Raw genomic sequence first — 20,872 nt, 5'->3', positions numbered from 1 at the left:
GCAAAGACAATTTGTTGAAATGCTTTGCGTATGGATCCCTTTACAGTATTACAAAGATTCGTCTATTTGTCTTGAAAGGAAACTAAAGATATGTACAGAACATAAAATCTCGTATAGATGGAAATAAATAGAAAACCCAAGGTAAGCTAGTAAATAGACTTTAATAGTACATTCGGAATATTAATTGCAAGAATATCTCCTTAACTGCAATATCTTGACGACGACATTGAGCATCAATCCATATCTTTTGTATGGCCTTGTAAAATTTCAAGTGTATGTAAACTCTTTACCCTTGCTTGATTTACAACAGAACATCTATGCATGTGAAACCAGAATATCCAAAAGCTTAACTAAGATGTAGTTAGTTTACTCTTTTCACCGTAAGACAGTACCAAAATTGCGCATTACAAGGCGCGACCCGGAACGATTATATAGATTTTCAGTTCCAGTCTCTACTTATATACTCCATAGGATGATGCAAAATTAGGGAAGTACTATGCTGCGCACAAGTTGATGACTAACATTGTGGCCGACGACATAGTCTCCTCAACCGAACGTTTTCCTGCCATCACATGCAAGAAGATGTTGGATGCACATCAGTTAAGCAGGTCTATAGCCACCATGTCTCTGATGAATTGTGAAATTTGAAATAGGATTCCATGTCTTTATATTACCTCGCTGTTGTCATGGTCATAACGGACCAAGAAGTCACACCTGCATCCCCTAATGTCATGTAATCTCCTGTGGATTTCCAGAACATGGGCATCAAAGTAGATTGCCTGGTCTTCACTCTCCTGAAAATGAAACCCCACGAAATTTGATTAGACATGATGGGACCAACTTAAGAAAGTAATAGCAGAGCAGAACTGATTAAAATCTAACATGCCATTACCTGGAAGCAAAGGATGAGATCTCCAACCTCAACTGTTTCACATTCGGAAGGCTCGATAGGGATAGAACGCTCACGAACTGCCTTCTTTACGCTCACCCATTCATCCTCCTCAGCACCAAATCCAGCGAAGCGTACTCGTACTTCCTTCAGAGAAACATAATTCAGAAAGATCATATACCCAGAGATGTCACAGTAACATACTACCAAATAATCGAACTAATTTTCTCGAGGACCCAAATGGCATTATCCGCTGCAAAAGTTGACACACTCAACTCATTAACCCGATTGTTCAAAAACTGGACTTAAATTTTGACGCACCTAATGAGACCTTCGGTCTCATAACTGGACTTATATTTTGACACACCAAATGAGATCTCAGGTCTTAAACTGGATGTATACAGAAATAATAGACCAGAACAGACAACAGAAAAACTAACTTGGTTCTCTTGATCTAGATCCAGTGCAGTGTCCACATAGTAAAGAATTCCACATGCACTCGGGACAAACTGAATTATAGAGTTTGCAAGGTTTCTTCCTCACAGCACTCTTAATTTTTCAATGATTTAACTACAAAGAATCATGATAATCTAGTCCTCAATAATCTCTAGAAATGCATAACCCAAATCATTGTGATTCCAGATTCAGCAAAGCTGCTCGGACGTGACATTTTCCTGGCCAAGTTAAACACACCTGATGAAACAAGGTGGATTTCAGGTACAAAGGATACACATGCAGGGTGGGCAGGGAAATTGGGGATTTCAGAACGCAGGGGTCCTATACTAATCTCTCCGCCAGATACATGAGGGCTTTGGAACACATGAACAATGACACTGCACAGCTTACATTTTGTTTCTCTCAGTGTGCCAAGCAACATGAAAGTTCGGATATCTATCAGTAAGATTTCAAATCCTTGATTGTCAGGAGTAAGAAATTATGCATAAACCATAAAGTATAGGCATTTAGATCGAATAATCCTTACAGGTTCGCCTGAACCAACAATTCGGTGTGTGAGGAACAGCGAAACATCGTACCTGCAAAACTAACAAAAGGTTATATGGAAGAACTATGGCATGTGAACTTGATTTATATGTTTGCACTAGCAATCAAACCACAAAAGAATGATCAATTTTATGTACAAAACTAAATTATTTAGGATTTATATGGAGAACCTGCTGAAGATTACAGAACACAAAGATAACTACCTGTCAATCCATAATTACTACCACATTCAAAGCAACTTTTTTAAGTTCGGCAAACCAAAAGTAAATGTTTTCAAAAATATCCAGTGAACAAGTTTCTCTGTACGGGAATTTGAGCATTATTTCATCTCGCAAAAGCTAGAATATGGTACAGTCAGATATCTAAAGACAAATTTGACTGACTGAATTGCGCTGTTGTAGCCTACAAGCTCCACTTGACTCTTTTTGGTTCCATTATTGTAGACTTTGTAGGTTTCAAGTGTAATGTTGACACCAGGAGTTTTTGGCTAAAGTATTTATTGGCCCATCCTCTCATAAGGTTACAAGTTTTGATGCGAACCACGATGAATACATAGGGTGTGAAAATCACCTGATGATTTAGTGAAAATTTGAGAGATAGAATACAGTAAGCCACGTGTAAATATAGGAAGCTGATCACACTATCTTAGGAAATCCGGTAGTCGGTGTTTTAGGTTGTTTTTGGAAGTGAAAGTGATTGGGGCAAAAGAATAAAAATGTCGAGGTGTGAGGAAATCGCCTCCCAAATTACTTGCCAAGTCAAGGAGACACCATATACAACTTATTCATTCGTACGAGGGAAAGTTGGTTTGGCAGGAATAGAAACAAAAGCGAACGAGAGTAACTTTGTACTTTCAGAGTAAGATTGTTGTATCTCAATATGGGATGAATGAACTATTTTATATATCACCAAAAGATAGTAGTAGCATTACTCGTTGTCAGCAAGTGGTTGGTTGTCATGCGCATGTTTAGCGACATATTTGCCGTAATTGTAGGATTAGTAGGTACAGAAACCACCCACCATCCACACACCACATCTTAGATGGTTAGACATGCCGCTAGCCCATGACAACCACCAAAGTAACCATGAGGAACAATACTATCCACTAGAGATCTACAAATACATTATTAACTCACAATTGGAGATACAACCAGCTTTGAAAGTACTAAGTTACTTTTTCTCTCTTTCGCTCTTGCTTCCCTCTCTCTCAAACAACATTTCCCCTTAGGACTGGACAAGTTTTGAGCGGTCGTCTTCTTGATGTTGGCAGTAATTTGGGAGTCAATTCACACCTGCATATCATTTTCCAATCACTTTCACTTCCAAAAACACCCCAAACCCAGATTGCCACATGACATATGAATCATCACAATCCATGTGCTAAATCAATTTCCTACCCTAAAAATCTAGATTATGGACATTTATGTACTACAAGCGTTGCTTATTGAGTAGTTCCTATGCGAGTCAAATCTTGACTCTCCAAGTACAGTGATTTTTCACTCTAGCGTTCTAGCCCTTTTCATTCCTTTGGTAACTATAGCGAAGGAAATTTTGACTATTTTCCTGAGGCACGACATATCTCACTTGGGAAAGTAAGTAATAAGTCAGCCAAACGGGCTTTCAGAAACTATATCTCTAGATCAGAAAATAAATCAAAGATTGTGGTGTTATATTAGTGCAAATAGAAATAGTATAACTGAAGAAAGAATGGCAAAATTCTTCTTTCACATACTTACCAAGCGTCATCTTTTGCTGATTTAGCCTCAAACTGCAGATCTGACATGTCTAGAAGCTTTCCACCTGCAATACAGATTTAAGTAGGAGATAACAATGAGCCATCACCTTTAAATTTCAAACCTATCCATCAGTAAGGGTCAAAACTGCACAATATCACAAAGAGGATAATATTTAAGCAGGATATAATTCATGATCCAAATTTAAAAATAAACTTTAGAAAAAAGAACAAACATGAGTGCAGCCAAACAAGTATCAAGTACAGTACTCCAGAACAAAAGTTACAAAAGAAAGGCCTCTACGTACAACATCACAATACAAACAGACTATGCAAGAAGAAATAGATCGTAACTACCAAACATCTGGAAGTACATCCAAAGATGATTCGGAGGACCAAACCACACACCATGATGAATAATATGCATGTAAGTAAAGATGACACAATGATTTTTACGTGGCTCGAAGTCGTTAACAAGACCTACATCAACGGGCTGGATAATCACTTAATTTTGTGTGTTTACATCAAACTCCATTTAAGAGAAGTGACTCTACACTCTCAGCTTACTAAGCGCTCAGCTCCTCTTTCATGGAGATTGATGCATCATCATACAAATATAGTCAAAACCCAACCCGTGGATATAGACTTCGTTAACGGCCGAACCAAGTAAAAATCATTGTGTCATCTTTAATTTGATGCACTTTACTTGTCATTTGTATAGGTGGTTTATGTTTAAGTGTGCTGCAAGTTTTTTAGCAGTTACATGGATAGGTAGTTTTTACTACTTCGTTACTTGGATACTCCATAAAGCCATGCTTGAATGATGCATAAAGTCAGATTTAACATTTATGCAAGAGGACAATCCTTGACATGCTTTCCATGAGTCTCACTACCCTTTTCACCATGAGATAGAGAGAAACCTAAACAGCTACTGAGGACACATCACCATTATTCAAACTTGATTAGCATTAACCTATAAACTAAGTCTCAAGTGCGTGATTAAACCATAATCACATTTTAATCCAGATTATTTACTAATCAGGCTTAACATAAACTAAAACCAATCTTGTTTTATGCATAAACCATAAGAAAGACAACATTTTCCCAATTAGTTAAGCAACAAATCTTTAACTAAAAAAAATATAACCAAGTCAATACTACGCTAGGCTTTGCTGTAGAGACCTATACACACTGCTTTTAAGAAGCATGGCCATCTCCACAAAACCTATAGAGACCAACACACCGCTTTTATATCGAACACTAGACGATCCACTATCATCTGGTAACACCATATTGGTATTGGTATATTTCATATGCCACAATAGAGTTACACCTTATGCCCAATAGAGAAAAATGGTTACCTTAGAATCAACTACCATAAGCTCTTACCTCATACTCAGATCCTTTATACATCAACAAAACAGAGATCTGTTTTGCTTTCAATAAAGTTTATGCTTATTTACTCGCACATCGAGCACTATGCTTAATACACTAAACAGTTGAAGGTTTCAAATAGGAATCCAAATTATGTCTTTAGTTGAGCTTAAGCTCAATATTCAAATAAGACCAAGTACTTTACGGTGCCCTCTTATATCTAAAAAACCGATATCCCAATGTTCTTGTGATAACAAGCAGAGATCCTTGATGTCACATAAGTGACAACTTTATGATCTAAAGAGGTTCTTTATGAGCATACACAGACAAGAACAAGTATGCATCCAGGATGATACACATACAAACTAACAACGAATATCATACACCTGCTGTTAGTCAGATTCTACCATGCATATATACTCTTAATAACTATAGGGGTCTGTAATCAACAATTTTTGACTCAGGGGGAGAAGCCAAATCTATAAATTAAAAAAATCATGTGGATTTTGTAAATGCTCGTCATAAATATGAAAATATTTGGAACAAGTCATCTACGAAATAGAACTATGTCAAGAGTTTGGAGGAAGGGAGTATTAGTTATCTTCTCGTGCGCCTTACTTGATCTTAACCTATATTTGTTGAGAGCAGAGAGTCTAACGACTATATGGAGTTAGGAGATTGAAAAATGGAGAAGGTAATGAGTGCATCACTATCCAAGGAATAATTTTACAACTTTTATAAAAAATAAATAAAATTTGACTAGCAAAGCTCGTATAAATCCAAGGAATAGACTTTCGGCTCCTATTCCTCAATGAACTTTCTAATGTGACATCAACATCAAATGAATGGTTATTTAAATTACAATAATTAAATAACCTCAAGGAATAGGAGTAGGAGTCGGAGGAATAGGAGTAGGAGCCGGAGGTCTATTCGTAATCAATGGATCTATACAAGCTTTGTTAGTCAAATTTTATTTATTTATAAAAGTTGTGAAATCATTCCTTGGACAGTGATGCACTCATTACCAGCCTCCATTTTATCAACCTCTTAACTCCTTATAGTCCCTAGACTCTCTGCCATCAACGAATATAGGATAAGATCAAGTAAGGCGTGCTAGAAGATAACTAACACTCCCTCCCTCCAAACTCTCGACATAGTTCTATTTCATAGACGACTTTTTCCAAATATTTTCATATTTATGATGAGCATTTATAAAACCCACATGATTCTTTTAATTTATGCAATTTGGCTTCTCCCCGTGTAATCACTCATAAATCCTTCTTTGAGTGAAATTATAACATACAGGGGTCTGTAATCAACAATTTTTGACTTTAATATCTCATATAAAGCAAATAACAGAAGTAGTAAACCTTTGGGTTCAAGAGCAACCATCCCATATGAAACATGATTCATTTTAGATTTATAAGCATAAACAACCTTGGGGTTAAGTTATACTCACAACCTCCAAATGAATCATACACAGACCACAAGAATCTCACACTTTGTTGCCGTTAAGACTCTTTCATCACTCTCAAAGCATCAGATGGTGACACTTAGTGGAGCTGTGGAAGGTACAAGGGTCGTCTACAAGTTGCAACTTTCAAACAGAAATTTTTTAGACTAACCAATTACAGCAAATTACAACACTTTCTGTCCATATCTGCCGCTATAAGTAAATCATTATGGAACCTTCATCTACCTTCATCTAGTTGAAATAAACAACTAGAACATGAAGAAAATGGAGGAAGAACAAGTCTGAAAACTACAACAAGTAAACCACCACATGAATATGAGAAACCACATAATGTCCATATAAAACCTTAACCTTGACACATTAATCTTCTATTATGGCGTAAGATCTTTATTTAGTTGAACTAAATGGGTACAGAATAGTAAACGAAATGGTCCAAATCAGAAAGTATTCTGCCATAACTAAGACTAAACTTATGTATGTTTCCATTCACATACATCCTATATCCTTATAAATGAAACTTCTACTACTTACTCAATACTTGCTCAATCAAAATTTCACCCTGTGACAATATCTAGAAAGTATCAAAATACCACATGTAAGAAGAACTTCATTAACTTTCCGGAAATTCGGTCTAAGACTTCAGTCTTACGACCCCTTGTTGTGGAACAACTAATAATTAGGGGATATAGCAGCAGAATGTTGGAATTTCAGCTCCTTAACCACAGTATCTTTAGACTTAAACATGACTAAAGAAATACTTGGTGCTGATCAAGCATAATACCTAGTATTGACATTTAACAAGCTTAAAACAAATGTTAACATAAAACAGCACCATATTAGTCCATAATGCAACTGAAATGAACAGCACCACACCACACAGCGTAATCATCATACTTAACAGCTTTGACAATCATTAATTTGATATCATGAACAGACGTTGCAAAAAGAAATAGATTGACATTTTTTAGCACTTGGTTAATCTACTGGACTTCTATTTGTACTTCTTCATGCTTGAATGATGGATGATAAAACCTTTTAAGCTACGTTTTCAGACTTTCATATTCTCATATCTTAACTGCAGAGGATCATGAGCTACATCCAAACTGACTAAGATGTCTATTATATGTTCCATCTCCATCTACTTTGTAGTCTTTGTTCAGAAAAGAGCTCACCATAAAACAATAAGTTCATTTGTTTGCACTTTCTAGTGAACAAGGTAATATCTAAGTTTTACTTCTTTTACTAATTAAAGACTTACTGAGTTGCATGACAATGACACCAGGGAAATCCTAAAAGATGTTATGCTCATGACAATAATCAAGTTGATGTGCTGTGAAAACGTAACCACATAGATGTTCCAAAAAAAGTGGATGGAATGCCAACAAGTAAAATAATCATTTATCCATACAAGGAAAAGAGAAAAACCTTTAGAGTTGTCAGAAAAATCTTCAAGTTTACTGCTTAATGCCTTGTCGCTGAGAGGAGTAACCTCTTGTTTTGAGGTAGTAAGAGGACTGTTAGTAACTTTATCTGGGCTAGCTTGACACTTGTTTTGGAACCAATCTTGTACCTGAAATAGGTAAACCACAGTAATAAGATCAATGGAGATAGTTCCAAATACAACAAGTAAAATATTTCACCATAAGAGCAAGAAGTCTTGTATGGCTTCCATCTTCCACTTTCCAAAGTTGTTGCCACAATGGTCTTTGAAAGGAGAAATGGATGAGCAACTTTTATGGTTAAATAAGATCAAATTCTTGCTTCAAACCACGACAGGATCCCAACATAAAACGGTCAGATAAGGAGCGGCCAGTCACTTGCCACTCCCACTCTAAGACCAAAGCAAGTTCCTTAAAAGGGTAAAATGCCCTAGAAGTAACTTGTTTTGGATCCTAATAAAACCATAAAACTTAGCATTTCCAAGGTTTACGCTAAACAGTTCATGGTGTGTTATAAGTGAGATGAACGAACCTGCTCCCACTGTATGGCAGGTTTTCCAGCACGCCCGGCTTCACGACTACAATAAAAACGAACAAAAACAAAATGAAGCATTACTTGACAAAATGAAGCATTACTTATACTACATTCAAATAACAAACAAATATTAATCGTATTTACAATTAAAATCATACATATTTTTGTTTGATTCAATGAAAACCGCAATGCAATGGATGATTTCTCACCTGAATTTCCTGGCGACCTTTTCACAGAACTCCTGATTTAGTGATTCTTTTCGAACATCCTTTAATAGCTTTTGCATGTAATGAATCTAAAAACAAAGAACAACAACAGGGATAGAATTCATTTCAATGGATTAACAACACCCAATTTCAGGTCACCGTATTTTTTGATGAACCCTATTTTCATTTATCTTTTTGCATTTTAAAAAGAGGGAAACAGAAAATGAATAGGGTTTTGGGAATATATTGGGAAAGAGGGAGAGAGTGAGATTTTACCTCGAATTTGTTGAAAGAGGGAGATTCTCTCGGCCGGAGCCGACCCATTTGGCAGAAACTGAAGGCGCAGTCTAGCAGATACCTGGTCTGTACTGTGGTGGAGTAATGGTGTTAAGCTCTGGTCAGGTTAATCTTTCCAACTTCTATCTGACCTTGTATTGAGTTTGGAAAATCCTAGATTTCTAGGGACACCCATAATTTGTGTGGCTAAATTGGTACCTATGCCACTTATTTGGGACCTATGGATTTCTTCGTTCACCAATAGAGAATGATAAGGGGTGTCTAAAGATTGGAAAATTACTAAATTAACCTTAGAAAATCTTAATTATTCTAACACAAATACAAATACAAAATCATAACTTAATTAACAAATACAAAAATCATTAATCAAACTCAATTTATTTTTCAATTTCCGTCAAAATTAAAACTAAATCCTAATCAATCACGAACAACAATTATAATCTAATTTCCTTTTGGTTTATAAAAAAAAAAAAAACAGAAAATTTGGGTGATTGAGTTAAATCCCTTTAAACCCTTCCTTCTAAAAGATACTCTACAATGATTTACCTCTAAAACTTTGAAATTCACTCATCAAGGTATCTGAAAATCCACCTAGAATCGGTTTATATGTAAACCATAGCAACCCGATTGTGATCAAAATCGGCTTTTACTGTGAACCTACATACTCCGATTCTGGGTTGATGTGATGAACATCAACTATAATCGGATTACATTAATACACACATCAACCGATTCTGGATTCATGTTCGGATTATTTGGACCATATGTAATCCGATTGTTTAGTTAAAAATATCTGAACCCTTTTCTTCAATAATCGGATTACATTGTCGTCCATATAAACCGATTCTGAAAAAGCTGCAACAAACTACCCCAAGAATCGGACTTTATAGATAAACTTAAAATCCGATTCTGGTACAAATTTCATGAGTCCAAGTTACCCAAAACAACAAAACCACTTTCATTAATTAAGCTTGGTTCAAGTTTGCAAAATACAATATAAGAAAGCGACAAAACATAAGCATTCGATAGATCAAGTTTTTAACATAAGGAAAATACTCATTCCAACAAATGGAGACCCTCGAATTGATCCAGCTCGATCAATTTCTCTCATCGCCTCATGTTGGGATTGTATTTTTTTTTAGCCACTCCTTAGTGACCTCCGTGACCTCATTTAACTTATCTACCGGTGGTAATGGACAATCATCACGTACTCTAAGACTGATATAATATATGTTGTTATGGTTGAATAAAACAATTCTCCGATGCTTAAGCGATTCATCCCAAATGGTGTATTTTGGTGCATATGTATAACATGTTCCCTTACCAAATAGATGAACAACGCAACTCCACGTTTCCGCTAAGAGATGACCACATAGAGGCATCTGCATCCAATAATCTCGGGTAATTGGTCCATTCCCTTTTGGCCCTTGTACTCTAGCAACCATTTTTTCAAAAATCACTTCTTTGTCTTGTCTTGTTTTTCCCTCCTTCATCATCGATATGTATAATTCCTTGTCTTCTTGTAGGCGCAAGGCCATCATCTTTCTAAAGTATTGACATTGGGTTAGGTTCTCATCGTCCGCCAAACTTATATGGCTTATTTGTTCTGGTGCAACGTGATAATCACAATTCCCATCCGCATCCACGTCGTCGGTGGATAACACATAGGGCTTGATGATTTCAGGAAGTTTCGAGTAATACTCCTCGAATATGGTGTAACACGTTCGATGGGGTCTACCTCGGTCATCCCTAGGCGTGTTTCCATCACCAAGAGCGGCCCTTAGAGTCACCATAAAACCCTTTTGTCTTGCTTCTCCCTTCCATGCACGTAACCTTGATACTCGTGTTGTACTCGCTTGACTCTCTTGATAAGGAACGAATAGATTGTTTGGCGCTTGATTCTCTTGAGTAGGAGCGATTGGATCCTCATGTTGCGAAGGAGCGCTTGTCCCGCTTTCTCCCTTCTTTGGTCGACCCCTTTTCCTCTTAGCCGGTGCCTCTTCATTCTCAATGTGTGAAGGAATGTTTGAAACATTTTTCTTCTCTTGTGCGCTACTTGCCCCGCTTTCTCCCATCTTTGGTCGATTCCTTTTCTTTGGAACCTTCCCGTCTTCATATTTAGCGTCGTCATTCTCATGTCGACAAATGATTCTTTTATGACTCAATAACTGGTTTTTTCTGGTACTCATTGCAACCTTAAACTCTTTTCTTTCTTCCTTCCTATCGATGCTGGTAGGTGGTCTACCCGTCGGCGGTAGCGCCGTTGGTTCTCCGACCGATACCATATGGGGGTTCGCGGCTAGTTTTAAGTCGTACATCAAAACTTTTCTTTCCAAGCCATTCTTTTGTATGAATTTCTCGATGATTTCTCTTCCAATATCCGTGTCCACAAAGGATTCGAGTGGTTCTTCGGTTGGAGGTGGTTTGAAAGTAAGTTTCTTCCAAAACGTATCAATGATTTCAAAAGGAATCCCTTGTTGGTACTTCGCGATCATGTGACGACACGGAAATCTGAAGGTCTTCATCGTCATACATGAACATTCAATTCTTCTTCTCCCCATCTCATTATCCACATAATATTTGTAATCCTTCATCATAGAAATGATTGCCCAATGAGACACCCTATAATTTAAATTTCTAATCAACCAATGGTGTTCCTTGTAGATTGTGATGATTTTCATTCTACTCTCTTCCATTTGAGAGGTTATCTTGATGATATCTGCCTTGGTATATTCATGGATGGATTCTTGTAATATAACCACGGTGTTTTGGCTCCCTCGGAACAAGCTTTTCAAACGTCCATGAGATCCTTCTGCGATACTTGTCGCCTCATTCTTATAATGCATGTGTTGGAAGGTGTAAGCATACATAAATTTTTCCTTGTACGGATCCAACAATTCTTTCAAGCAATAAACCACACATTTCTCGTAATCTTTCTTCCATATCCCAATAAAACTCTCCAAGTAGGATTCGAACTTGGCCACGGACATTGAGTGTGCCATTAAATCCCAATGATGTTCAAAAGCCTTCCATAGTAACACATTCGCTTCATACTCCGATTGCCTTTTCTTCTTTTCCTCATCTCTTTGTTCCGGAGTTAGTTTTTGAAGACGCTCATCTTCGGCCTTTTCACGAGCGGTAACTTTTTGTGGCTTTTGAATATGACCCCTACAATTACTTTTAATATTGCATTGTATGTTCCATGTACAAAGAAAATGCTTAGCATCCGGAAAAACCACTCCAATGGCATTCATTAGTGTTTGGTCCTTATCCATTACTATGATCCTCGGAGTTTGATCGCTACGGTATATCTCCTTCAAGGTCTCTAGCATCCAAGTAAAACTCACATCATTCTCCCGATCCATAAACCCCCATGCTACCGTGAAAGTTTTCTTGTCGGAAGTATGCAAGCAATGTTTAACAACGGCATATTGTACTTGTTGGTCTTGTATATACAATCTATTAACAAAACTTGATAGAAGCATTGTGCCAACTTGATCATCTCCGTATGCGCCAAGAAAATACGAGTCACTCCTGCCTTCCAATACTTGCTTCCTCATTATGTATCCGTGTTGATCGGCTAACCATTGAGATTGTTCCATAACCGCTCTACCATCCCATGACCTCTTCCTAAAGGTTTCTCTTGCCGTGTAAATTTGTCTCAAAGTGGACAAGTTATCCTTATCATCCTCCTTAATCTTCCTAAGGATGTCACATGGTCTACACGCTTTCATCGACCTCACCGTTTCCAATTGATGTGGTTTCAACCCAAAAACGGCCGCGTGTCCAACAAGAAATTCCGGATCATCGTGATTGTGACAACCATTCATCACTTTAGAGAAATTGTATACCCTACTACCATCGTGTTTCTCGGGTCTATTAACTATAATCTTAAACGGGCAACTATACTTCTTTGATTTAGTAATGTATTCCCTTGCCGTCTTCTTCACGTACAGTCTTTCCTTTGCCCAGTGACTTTCTTGCTTTCCACCTCTCTCACAAACAATTTCCAAACGCTCTTCACTTGAACAATTAGTCCTAAAAGGCATCTCAGATTGGCGGCAATACCGGTCTAAGGGGTGGCAAAAGCAAGTAGCTGATGAGCTAAGGGGATTTTTCTCTACTCCCCCAATCTTCACTTTACGCCACGCCGACCTTACCAAAGAAAACTTTACGAGTATAGGATTTCTTGCCTTGACCTTTCGCGGTTGGGAGCTCTTTGTTCAACACGTCGCTGCCCGACAGTCTTAGGTACTGAACACACTGAGAGACAGGCCCTGAAGCGAAGGACGGCTGACTCCTTAGAAAGGAATAGCCAGCTGTCTGGGCGAGTCGCATCTCAGCCCGGTTTAAAGGGAATTCACAGGCCCTTCAAAGCCAGTAAGCTCACAAGAGAGTCTACTATAACTATCTGAAAAAAAGAGTCTGGTCCAAGTCTTCGATCTCATAAGCCCTTCGTGTAGGAGCGACGCAGCTCGACTTCAAGGATATGAGCGAAGACACTCAATTTCATCCTTTGGGTTCCGAACTCAATATGGGAAAGGAGCGTTGTTCTTTGCGAGGTCTCGATCAAATTTAGTAGGCGGAACCTGAGCCTGGTCTATGATTTCTCATATTCCCTTGCTTGCTTTTCACCCGTTGACGGAGGCCTAAAACTAATGCGCATTTGATCTCTATTCCCTTGTCTATAAACCATTGCTTTGCATCGTTTCTATCTTTCCATTCCAAATCGGTAAAATAGTGGGCAGAGGTATCAAGACCCAACAGAGATACGGCTTCGAGTTGATCTTCTTCAAACGCCACAAAAATCTACAAAAAATATCAACAAGTTGATGATTCAAAATCGGTTTGTATGTTACAGTCGATTAAATCGATTCCAAGTAATCGGTGTATATGTGCAACTATAAAGACCGATTTAAGAATTGTCGAAAAAAAATTCAAAGTCCAGAATCGGTTCACTTCTAGTGTCATATTATCCGATTATTGTTCACATTTCTCCTGGAACTTTAAAATCGGTTTACATATACAAGAAAATAAACCGATTGTCAACTTTTTGTTTTCTACGTGATTATTTAAGTGAAGAAATCGGGTTATTAACATCACCAACAAATACTGATTCTGGTCACGTACCAATGGAGACAAAAAATTTACTACAATCGGGTTATATGGTGACTAACAAAGACCGATTATAGATCCAAATTTGGGGATTTTACCAAGAATCGATTTATGTAGTGTTATCGAATAACCGATTCTGGGTTAAAGTTTTGAAATTTTTTCCTTTTTTGAGCGATTGGGACATGCAAATACATGTTTGTAGATCGTTATAACTCATACCTGTTTATTAAGAGCATTATCACCTTATTCTTCCCGACGAAATTGTTCTTGTGCTTTAATAATATCCCCAAGCATTCTTTGGTTCACTTTGTCTTCTTCATTCAACAGATTTTCCAATTTGGTAGGATCAAAATCATGATAATCTGATGCACCCACCTCTTCATCACTACTAGATTCTTCAGCATCACTATATTCTTTCATTTTTACTAAGAAAATCAAAAACCCTAGTTTTTCCTTTTTTCCCTCTACTTCTTTCCCTCCAAACCTTAAAAAAGAAAAATGAATTTCTGCTCTGATCCAAACATTATAATCCCACTCAAACACTTATTAGTTTAACAAAAATTAACTTAATTAATCATCACTAATTTAGTAAGGGCATATTAGGTATTAACATAAATAATGGATAAGGGGTTTCTATAAATTACTTCCTAATGATTCTATTTTGTCATGTAGTTATAAGCCCTAATTAAATGACATAGACTCCAATTTATCCAGGACAATTTGCCCACAGTTTTTTCACCTAATAGGTGTTAGTCAACCTGGGTTATCTATGGTTTTTATTTAGGACCCACCATCTGGTTATTTATGGTTTTTATGTAGGACCCACCATCTCCACAGGGTTCATCATTACTAGTAGATATTTGTAGTTTATTCAGATACCAGAAGCAGAAGTCTGAACTCTGAAGCAAAATATTTTTACTTCACAAAATATCAATATTGGTGATTCCGGAAGTCATCTTGTAGTTGTTTACCCAGATAAACTATTAGATCTTGGAAGAAAAATCGGGGGAAAATCGAGAATATGAACTAATTTTATATTAGATTTCATTTAAAGTACTACGTAACTGATAAAATGGGATCAAAAACATTTCCTACTCAGAAATCCTTACACCAACTTATAAACAATGTTCTGAAAATCGACCCGGTCATCGAACCGGTAAAGTTATTGGGTCAAGGGTCGATTGGTTTGACCAGTTGTTCAACCTGGGTCACTAGGTTAAATGCTATGTATAAGGAGAGTACAATAAACATAAGAAGTTAGTGGGCTTAGGAAAAGATCTACTTGCCACACTAGATACTTGCCACGAATACACTAATACTTCCCCTTACTAAGCATTTTTGTCTTCACCGACCGCGCTTCTATAAACCATCCTAGTATTTCTTTGCTTATTCCATGTCATCCCATCTCTCCATGACTTGAATATGAAACTAACAGAGATACAAGAAAGTAAAGATGAAGAAAGGGTTCTCTTTTTTAATTTTTAACAACAAGATTTATCTCTCCCTCCATCATGGGTTTTATGTCTCATATTTTTTTTTTATCAGTAAATAGGTTTCAGCCGATGCTTACTAGAAGATTTATATATAACATGGAGAAATTGAAGATATGCTCCATGTACGTCTTCCCTCTAATCACACCCGCTACAAATAAGATTTGTGGGTTTTATGAAAGATTTACAACAGGGATAAATTGAAGATTTATTGATAAAATCTTACATATTTCATCATAATTTTTTTAATTTGTTTATGAAGCTTTCTTCATGTTGGTTAATTGAAATATATGGATGATTAGTGTCTTGATTGAGGATTAGTTAAATGTTTGTTTGGATTCCTTGGTTGAAGATTCGGAAAGAAATAAAAAAAAAATCTGCAAACATTGTTGGATCAAACCAGTTACGAACGGACTGGGTACGGAGGTTCACTGGTTAGACCATCCGGATCACCCGGTTCACAAGAAATAAAGCGGTTTTTTATAAAAAATACTGGGTCAGTATTGAATCAGATCGGAAAAATGACCGGGTCACGGGTTTTCTGGTCCGACCGACCGGGCCGGGTTTCAAAACACTGCTTATAAACCAACCACATTGTCATGAATGACTTGGCATGCTTCGAAAAAAAGAATGACTTCGTTTTGAGAACAGTTAGATGGATTCATCATAATGATTATTATGAATTGTTTATTAAGATTACAGGAAATGGATAACTATTGACAAGTGAATTATAGTTGTATGAAGTTGGTGTAAAATTTCAGGTGTAAAAACTAAAATGTACGTCGGAAATGAGATGGCCGGACGTGATCTCGTTGCATTAACTAAGTTGGATAGATCACTATGGCTACAAGACTTGGTCACTATGTATCCATGGATTTGATCAGATGGAATGAGATAGTTGTTGGAAAACTATTCAATGGAGTAATAATGGTACATATTTGTATTAGAAGATTCCCAAGATACGACGAAATCATTAATGGAAATAAACTGGCAACAATATTAATTTGGGTCAAGATCAAAGGTTTGCATTCAAATTTATAAGTCTATAAGCTCCCTACTCGTTGATGATCTAGTTATGAACTACTATCTCAGATTTTATGATCCTAGTCGTTCCACCGGTGTAGGTATCAATTCTTTAAAGACTACATCACATCTTGCTTCATCAATTCTTTAAAGACTACATCACACCAAGAGTACTACTGGGATAACTAAAGGAAAAAAGAAAGAGAATGGAAACCACCGCTGTTTGGGAAAACAAAAATTAACTTTGATGCTTCATTCAAGGAAGGGGACTTAACAGTGGGTCTGGGGTTCATAGATAGGAATCATTCAGGTACCTTTGGAAAAGAAACATGCATTAAAACTCTTGCAACATCATTTCTCATGGCACAATGTTTGGAAGCAAAGGAAGCAATCAAATGGGCAACTTCAATCAATCTAACACAAGTAATTCTGGAGGGGGACAACCAAAATGTGATCAGTTATTTGACTGGAATGAAGGACGATTTGGATTGGCAGTGTCGAAGAACTTTGGAAGAAGCCAAGATTATGGATAGTTCATTCATCTATTATCAACCAATCCATACCGGAAGACTGGGAAATAAAGTGGCGGATGCTCTAGCCAAGGAAGGACGGAAAACAGGATCGACAACCTATACTTCAACAAATATCTCCATGGCTGTTTTGGAATTATTAAGTAATGACTCAAAGTTTATTTTTAATTCTGATTATGTAACTCACACAACATCGACGAACAACATTATAATATAATTTCTTGTAGGGGTAAAATATCGCACACTCGATTATTAAGCGAGATGGTCTCTTCATTATCATGTGGATGTGATCGCACGCAACATAGTCCAGGTGATGTCATCAAGTCACGAGTAAGGTGTGAAGAACCATGTGGTATTAAAGAGCACGTGCGATAAGAGTCAATGTAAGCGTGCATCAATGACGCGCGTCAGATCCGAAAATATGGGCTTTATTATCGCACGTGCTCTTTTTGAGAGCTTAGACAAGATATTTAGGAGGGAGAAAGATTGTTTACTTCCCAAGTTAGGATTTTCTCATAACTTTGTATCTTGCTTGAAGATTTTAATGAAAGTTCTTATGATTCTTATGATGATTACTTAGATTGTTCTGTAGATTTCATTAAGGGTGTGGTTGTAGGATTTCCTGCAACTACATTTTGGCTCTAGAAAACAGCTCGGAGTGATATACCTTATTGGTGAATTTCTTGGGAATCTAAGAGAGTTCAAGAAGATCAGATCTAATAAATTCAGCCAAAAGTTTCAATCTCACAAAAACAATTCTCATTGGTATAGTTTTCAGCTCATTGAAGCATACTTTTTCATTTATTGTCAAGAGAAGATTTTATTTTAAAAGAAAAACAGGAAGAAAGAAAGGTGAAATTGTCATATCCGCACAAATGGGCGAAAGCAAAAACAACCTTCAGCAAATCAAAGAGCAGATCCAACAGAAGAACAGACACAGAAACCAAGTAGGTGTTGCAATAAGAGACAAACAAGCAGAAACAATAAGGTTGATTTGAGTGAAAGGAGGAGGCAGGAATATACAGTGTAATTCAATAACTAAAACGAATATCTCCTATACATACTTCCATGCAGGAATAACAAGAAGAATACACAAACGATATTATGAAGGAAGGAAAATCATGGCAGTGAACAAAGTGTCTCCCTTAAAGGAATGGGAAAAGAGGAAGATAACGTTTGCAGTGGATGAGATCCCGGAGGAAAACTTAAGGCGAACTGATCCCTTGGTGGTTACAGTAACTGCAGAGCGAAAAGAAAGAAGTGAAGAAGCGAAAACATCAGAAGAATGGGCGATAAATAGAACCTTGGTAGATACAGGAAGTTCGGTAGATATTTATTCTATCATGCGTCCAAAGGTATGGGATATAAGGATACTGATATGACGCGCTCTGCATACCACATTCATGGTTTTAACAAAACGATAACAAAACCAAAAGGTGAGATAACCATGAGAATACGATTGAGGGAAATAGAAACACAGGTAACATTGTGCGTAGTTGATGTAGAATCCCCTTACAACATGCTATTGGGACGACCATCGGTACATGCGATAAAAGGCGTGACACCAACTCTCCACCAGTGTGTGTGATTCTAAATACCAAGTGGAATAGGAGAAATCAAAGAAGATACAATGACTGCGAAGATCTGCGGTCAAATAGACGTAAAAAACTATGAAGGTCACGCACGGAAGCGAAAATATCGGTGGAGAAAATTAAAAGAACTAAGGAAGGAAGAAGAATTAAGAATATACATGATAAGAGCACGGGAAGGAAGAGGAATACAAAGAGAGATTCCATAGAAAGAAGGTGAACCGATGCATAAAATAAAAGAACCAACACTACTAGGAGAGCCTAAAGCGAACTTCACTGCAGCGGAGCCGACAAAAGACATAAATGTAGGAACGAAAGAGGAACCAAAGATATTAAAAATTGGTACTAAGATGGGAAAGAAGAAGAAGAGAGAACGATCAACATCTTACGCGAATATAAAGACATATTCGCATGGAGCATGGAAGAAATGCCAGGAATAGACCGTTCTGTCGCATGTCACAATTGGCTATCAACAAGAATGCACGAACATTCAAGCAAAGAATAAGGAAGATAACAACAACATACCATCCTCAAATAGAAGCAGAACTACAGAAGATGCTTGAGGAGGGAATAATAAGACCAGCAAAGTACCCAGAATGGATAACAAATATGGTGGTGGTGCCAAAGAAGAATAATGGAATAAGGATCTGCATCGATTTCAATGACTTAAACAAAGCGTGTCCAAAGGACAGTTTTCCATTACCAAATATACTACAAATGGTGGAAGAAACATCAGGAAATGATAGGTTATCACTAATGGACGGATATAAAGGTTACAATCAAATCCCTCTGGCTAAAGAACACCAATAGCATACTGCCTTTTTCGCACCCAGAGGATTGTATTGTTATACGAAAATTCCTTTCGGTTTGAAAAATGCAGGTGCAACATATCAAAGAATGGTAGAAAAGATATTTGCAAAGTGGGTACATACAACATTGGAGGTCTATGTTGATGATATGTTGGCGAAGAATAAAAGAGCTGAAGATCATGTTGACAACTTGAGAGAAATCTTTGAACAGATGCGACAATTCAACATCAAAGTAAACCCAAAAAAGTGTATCTTCAGAGTCTTGTCTGGAATTTTTTTAGGTTAAATTGTATCAAAGGAAGGAATAGAAGTCGATCCGGAGAAAGTACAAGCGGTTCGTGATATGCCATCACCTGCAACTGTGAAAGATGTGCAGAAGTTGAATGGATTGTTAGCTTCATTAGGGCGGTTTGTTTCGCGCTCATCAGACAAATGCAAACACTTTTTCAACATCCTAAAAAAGGGGACCAAGTTCGAATGGACATAGGAGTGCGAAAAAGCTCTGCAAATTATTAAGAATTACCTAATGAATTTATCTATTTTGTAGAAAGCGGAGCCAGGAGAAGAACTATTAATATATTTAGCATCAACACCGCGTGCACTAAGCGATGTATTGCTCCGCTTATATCAAGGAGTAGAAAAGCCAATATACTACATAAGAAAAACTTATAATGCCACAGAGAAAAGTTACTCAAAGATTGAGAAACTTATCCTCGCATTGGTCTATGCGACACAAAATCTCCGTATTTACTTTCAAGCACACAAGATTAAAGTACTGACAAGAGTACCCATTGAGTCTGTGATGAAGAATTCTAAAAGGTTGGGAAGAATTGAAAGATGGAATGCACAAGTAGGACACTTTGAGATCAAATACAAAGTGTTATCTTCACCAAAATCACAAGTCATCGCAGATTTCCTGGCAGAATTTCCATTAGAAGAATACGAGAACGTAGAAGATATGATGGACATTAAGGAAGAGCAAGGAAACCCAAACGATTTATTAACAGAACGTAATACAACCAGGTGGGAAATATTGGTGGATGGGTCCTCAAATGAAGAAGGAAATGGAATCGGAGTAATATTCATTTCACCAAAAGGAGCAAGGATGGCTTATTCGTTCAGATTGGAGCAAGGATGGATCCTCAGTAGTGCATGCGTTAAAATTGGAAATTGAAATGAAATTAAAAGAGATTAGAATAACAAGTGATTCACAATTGGTAATACGCCAAATACAAGGTTTGTACAGCACAAATGAGCCAAATCTTCAAAAATACAAACAACTTGTGGAAGAGATTTCAGCAAAAATTGAAAGCATAAGTTGGAGGCACATAGGAAGGAAAGATAATCGACTTGCAGATGCACTGGCAT

The 20,872-nt window shown here is 37.2% G+C and overlaps 1 protein-coding gene across 1 annotated transcript; it reads right to left on the bottom strand.

Moving 5' to 3' along the window:
* Positions 1-156: 156 nt before the first annotated feature.
* On the bottom strand, positions 157-9,068 carry LOC113348174 (protein SAWADEE HOMEODOMAIN HOMOLOG 1-like). The gene is made up of 9 exons (XM_026591878.1): positions 8,928-9,068; positions 8,655-8,740; positions 8,443-8,488; positions 7,897-8,041; positions 3,628-3,691; positions 1,872-1,923; positions 893-1,036; positions 675-794; positions 157-562 (listed from the first exon to the last, which is right to left on the bottom strand). Exons 1-9 carry the CDS (start codon positions 8,973-8,975, stop codon positions 518-520), a joined length of 750 nt encoding a protein of 249 aa, XP_026447663.1. The 5' UTR covers positions 8,976-9,068; the 3' UTR covers positions 157-517.
* Between the last annotated feature and the right edge of the window lie 11,804 nt (positions 9,069-20,872).

This window comes from Papaver somniferum, chromosome 2 (assembly GCF_003573695.1).
Source record: "Papaver somniferum cultivar HN1 chromosome 2, ASM357369v1, whole genome shotgun sequence".
Classification (NCBI taxonomy): domain Eukaryota; kingdom Viridiplantae; phylum Streptophyta; class Magnoliopsida; order Ranunculales; family Papaveraceae; genus Papaver; species Papaver somniferum.
Note: the sequence above shows the minus strand (reverse complement) of the source record. Positions and strands in the feature narration are given on the sequence as shown.

Bases quoted from the DNA above. Each gene is read 5' to 3' on its own strand.
- LOC113348174 (XM_026591878.1), bottom strand. From the start codon at position 8,975: ATGGGTCGGCTCCGGCCGAGAGAATCTCCCTCTTTCAACAAATTCGAG. The intron at 8,741-8,927 runs GTAAAATCTCAC...CTTTGTTTTTAG, and splicing joins CCTCTTTCAACAAATTCGAG to ATTCATTACATGCAAAAGCT. The intron at 795-892 runs GTAATGGCATGT...TTTCATTTTCAG, and splicing joins ATCTCATCCTTTGCTTCCAG to GAGAGTGAAGACCAGGCAAT.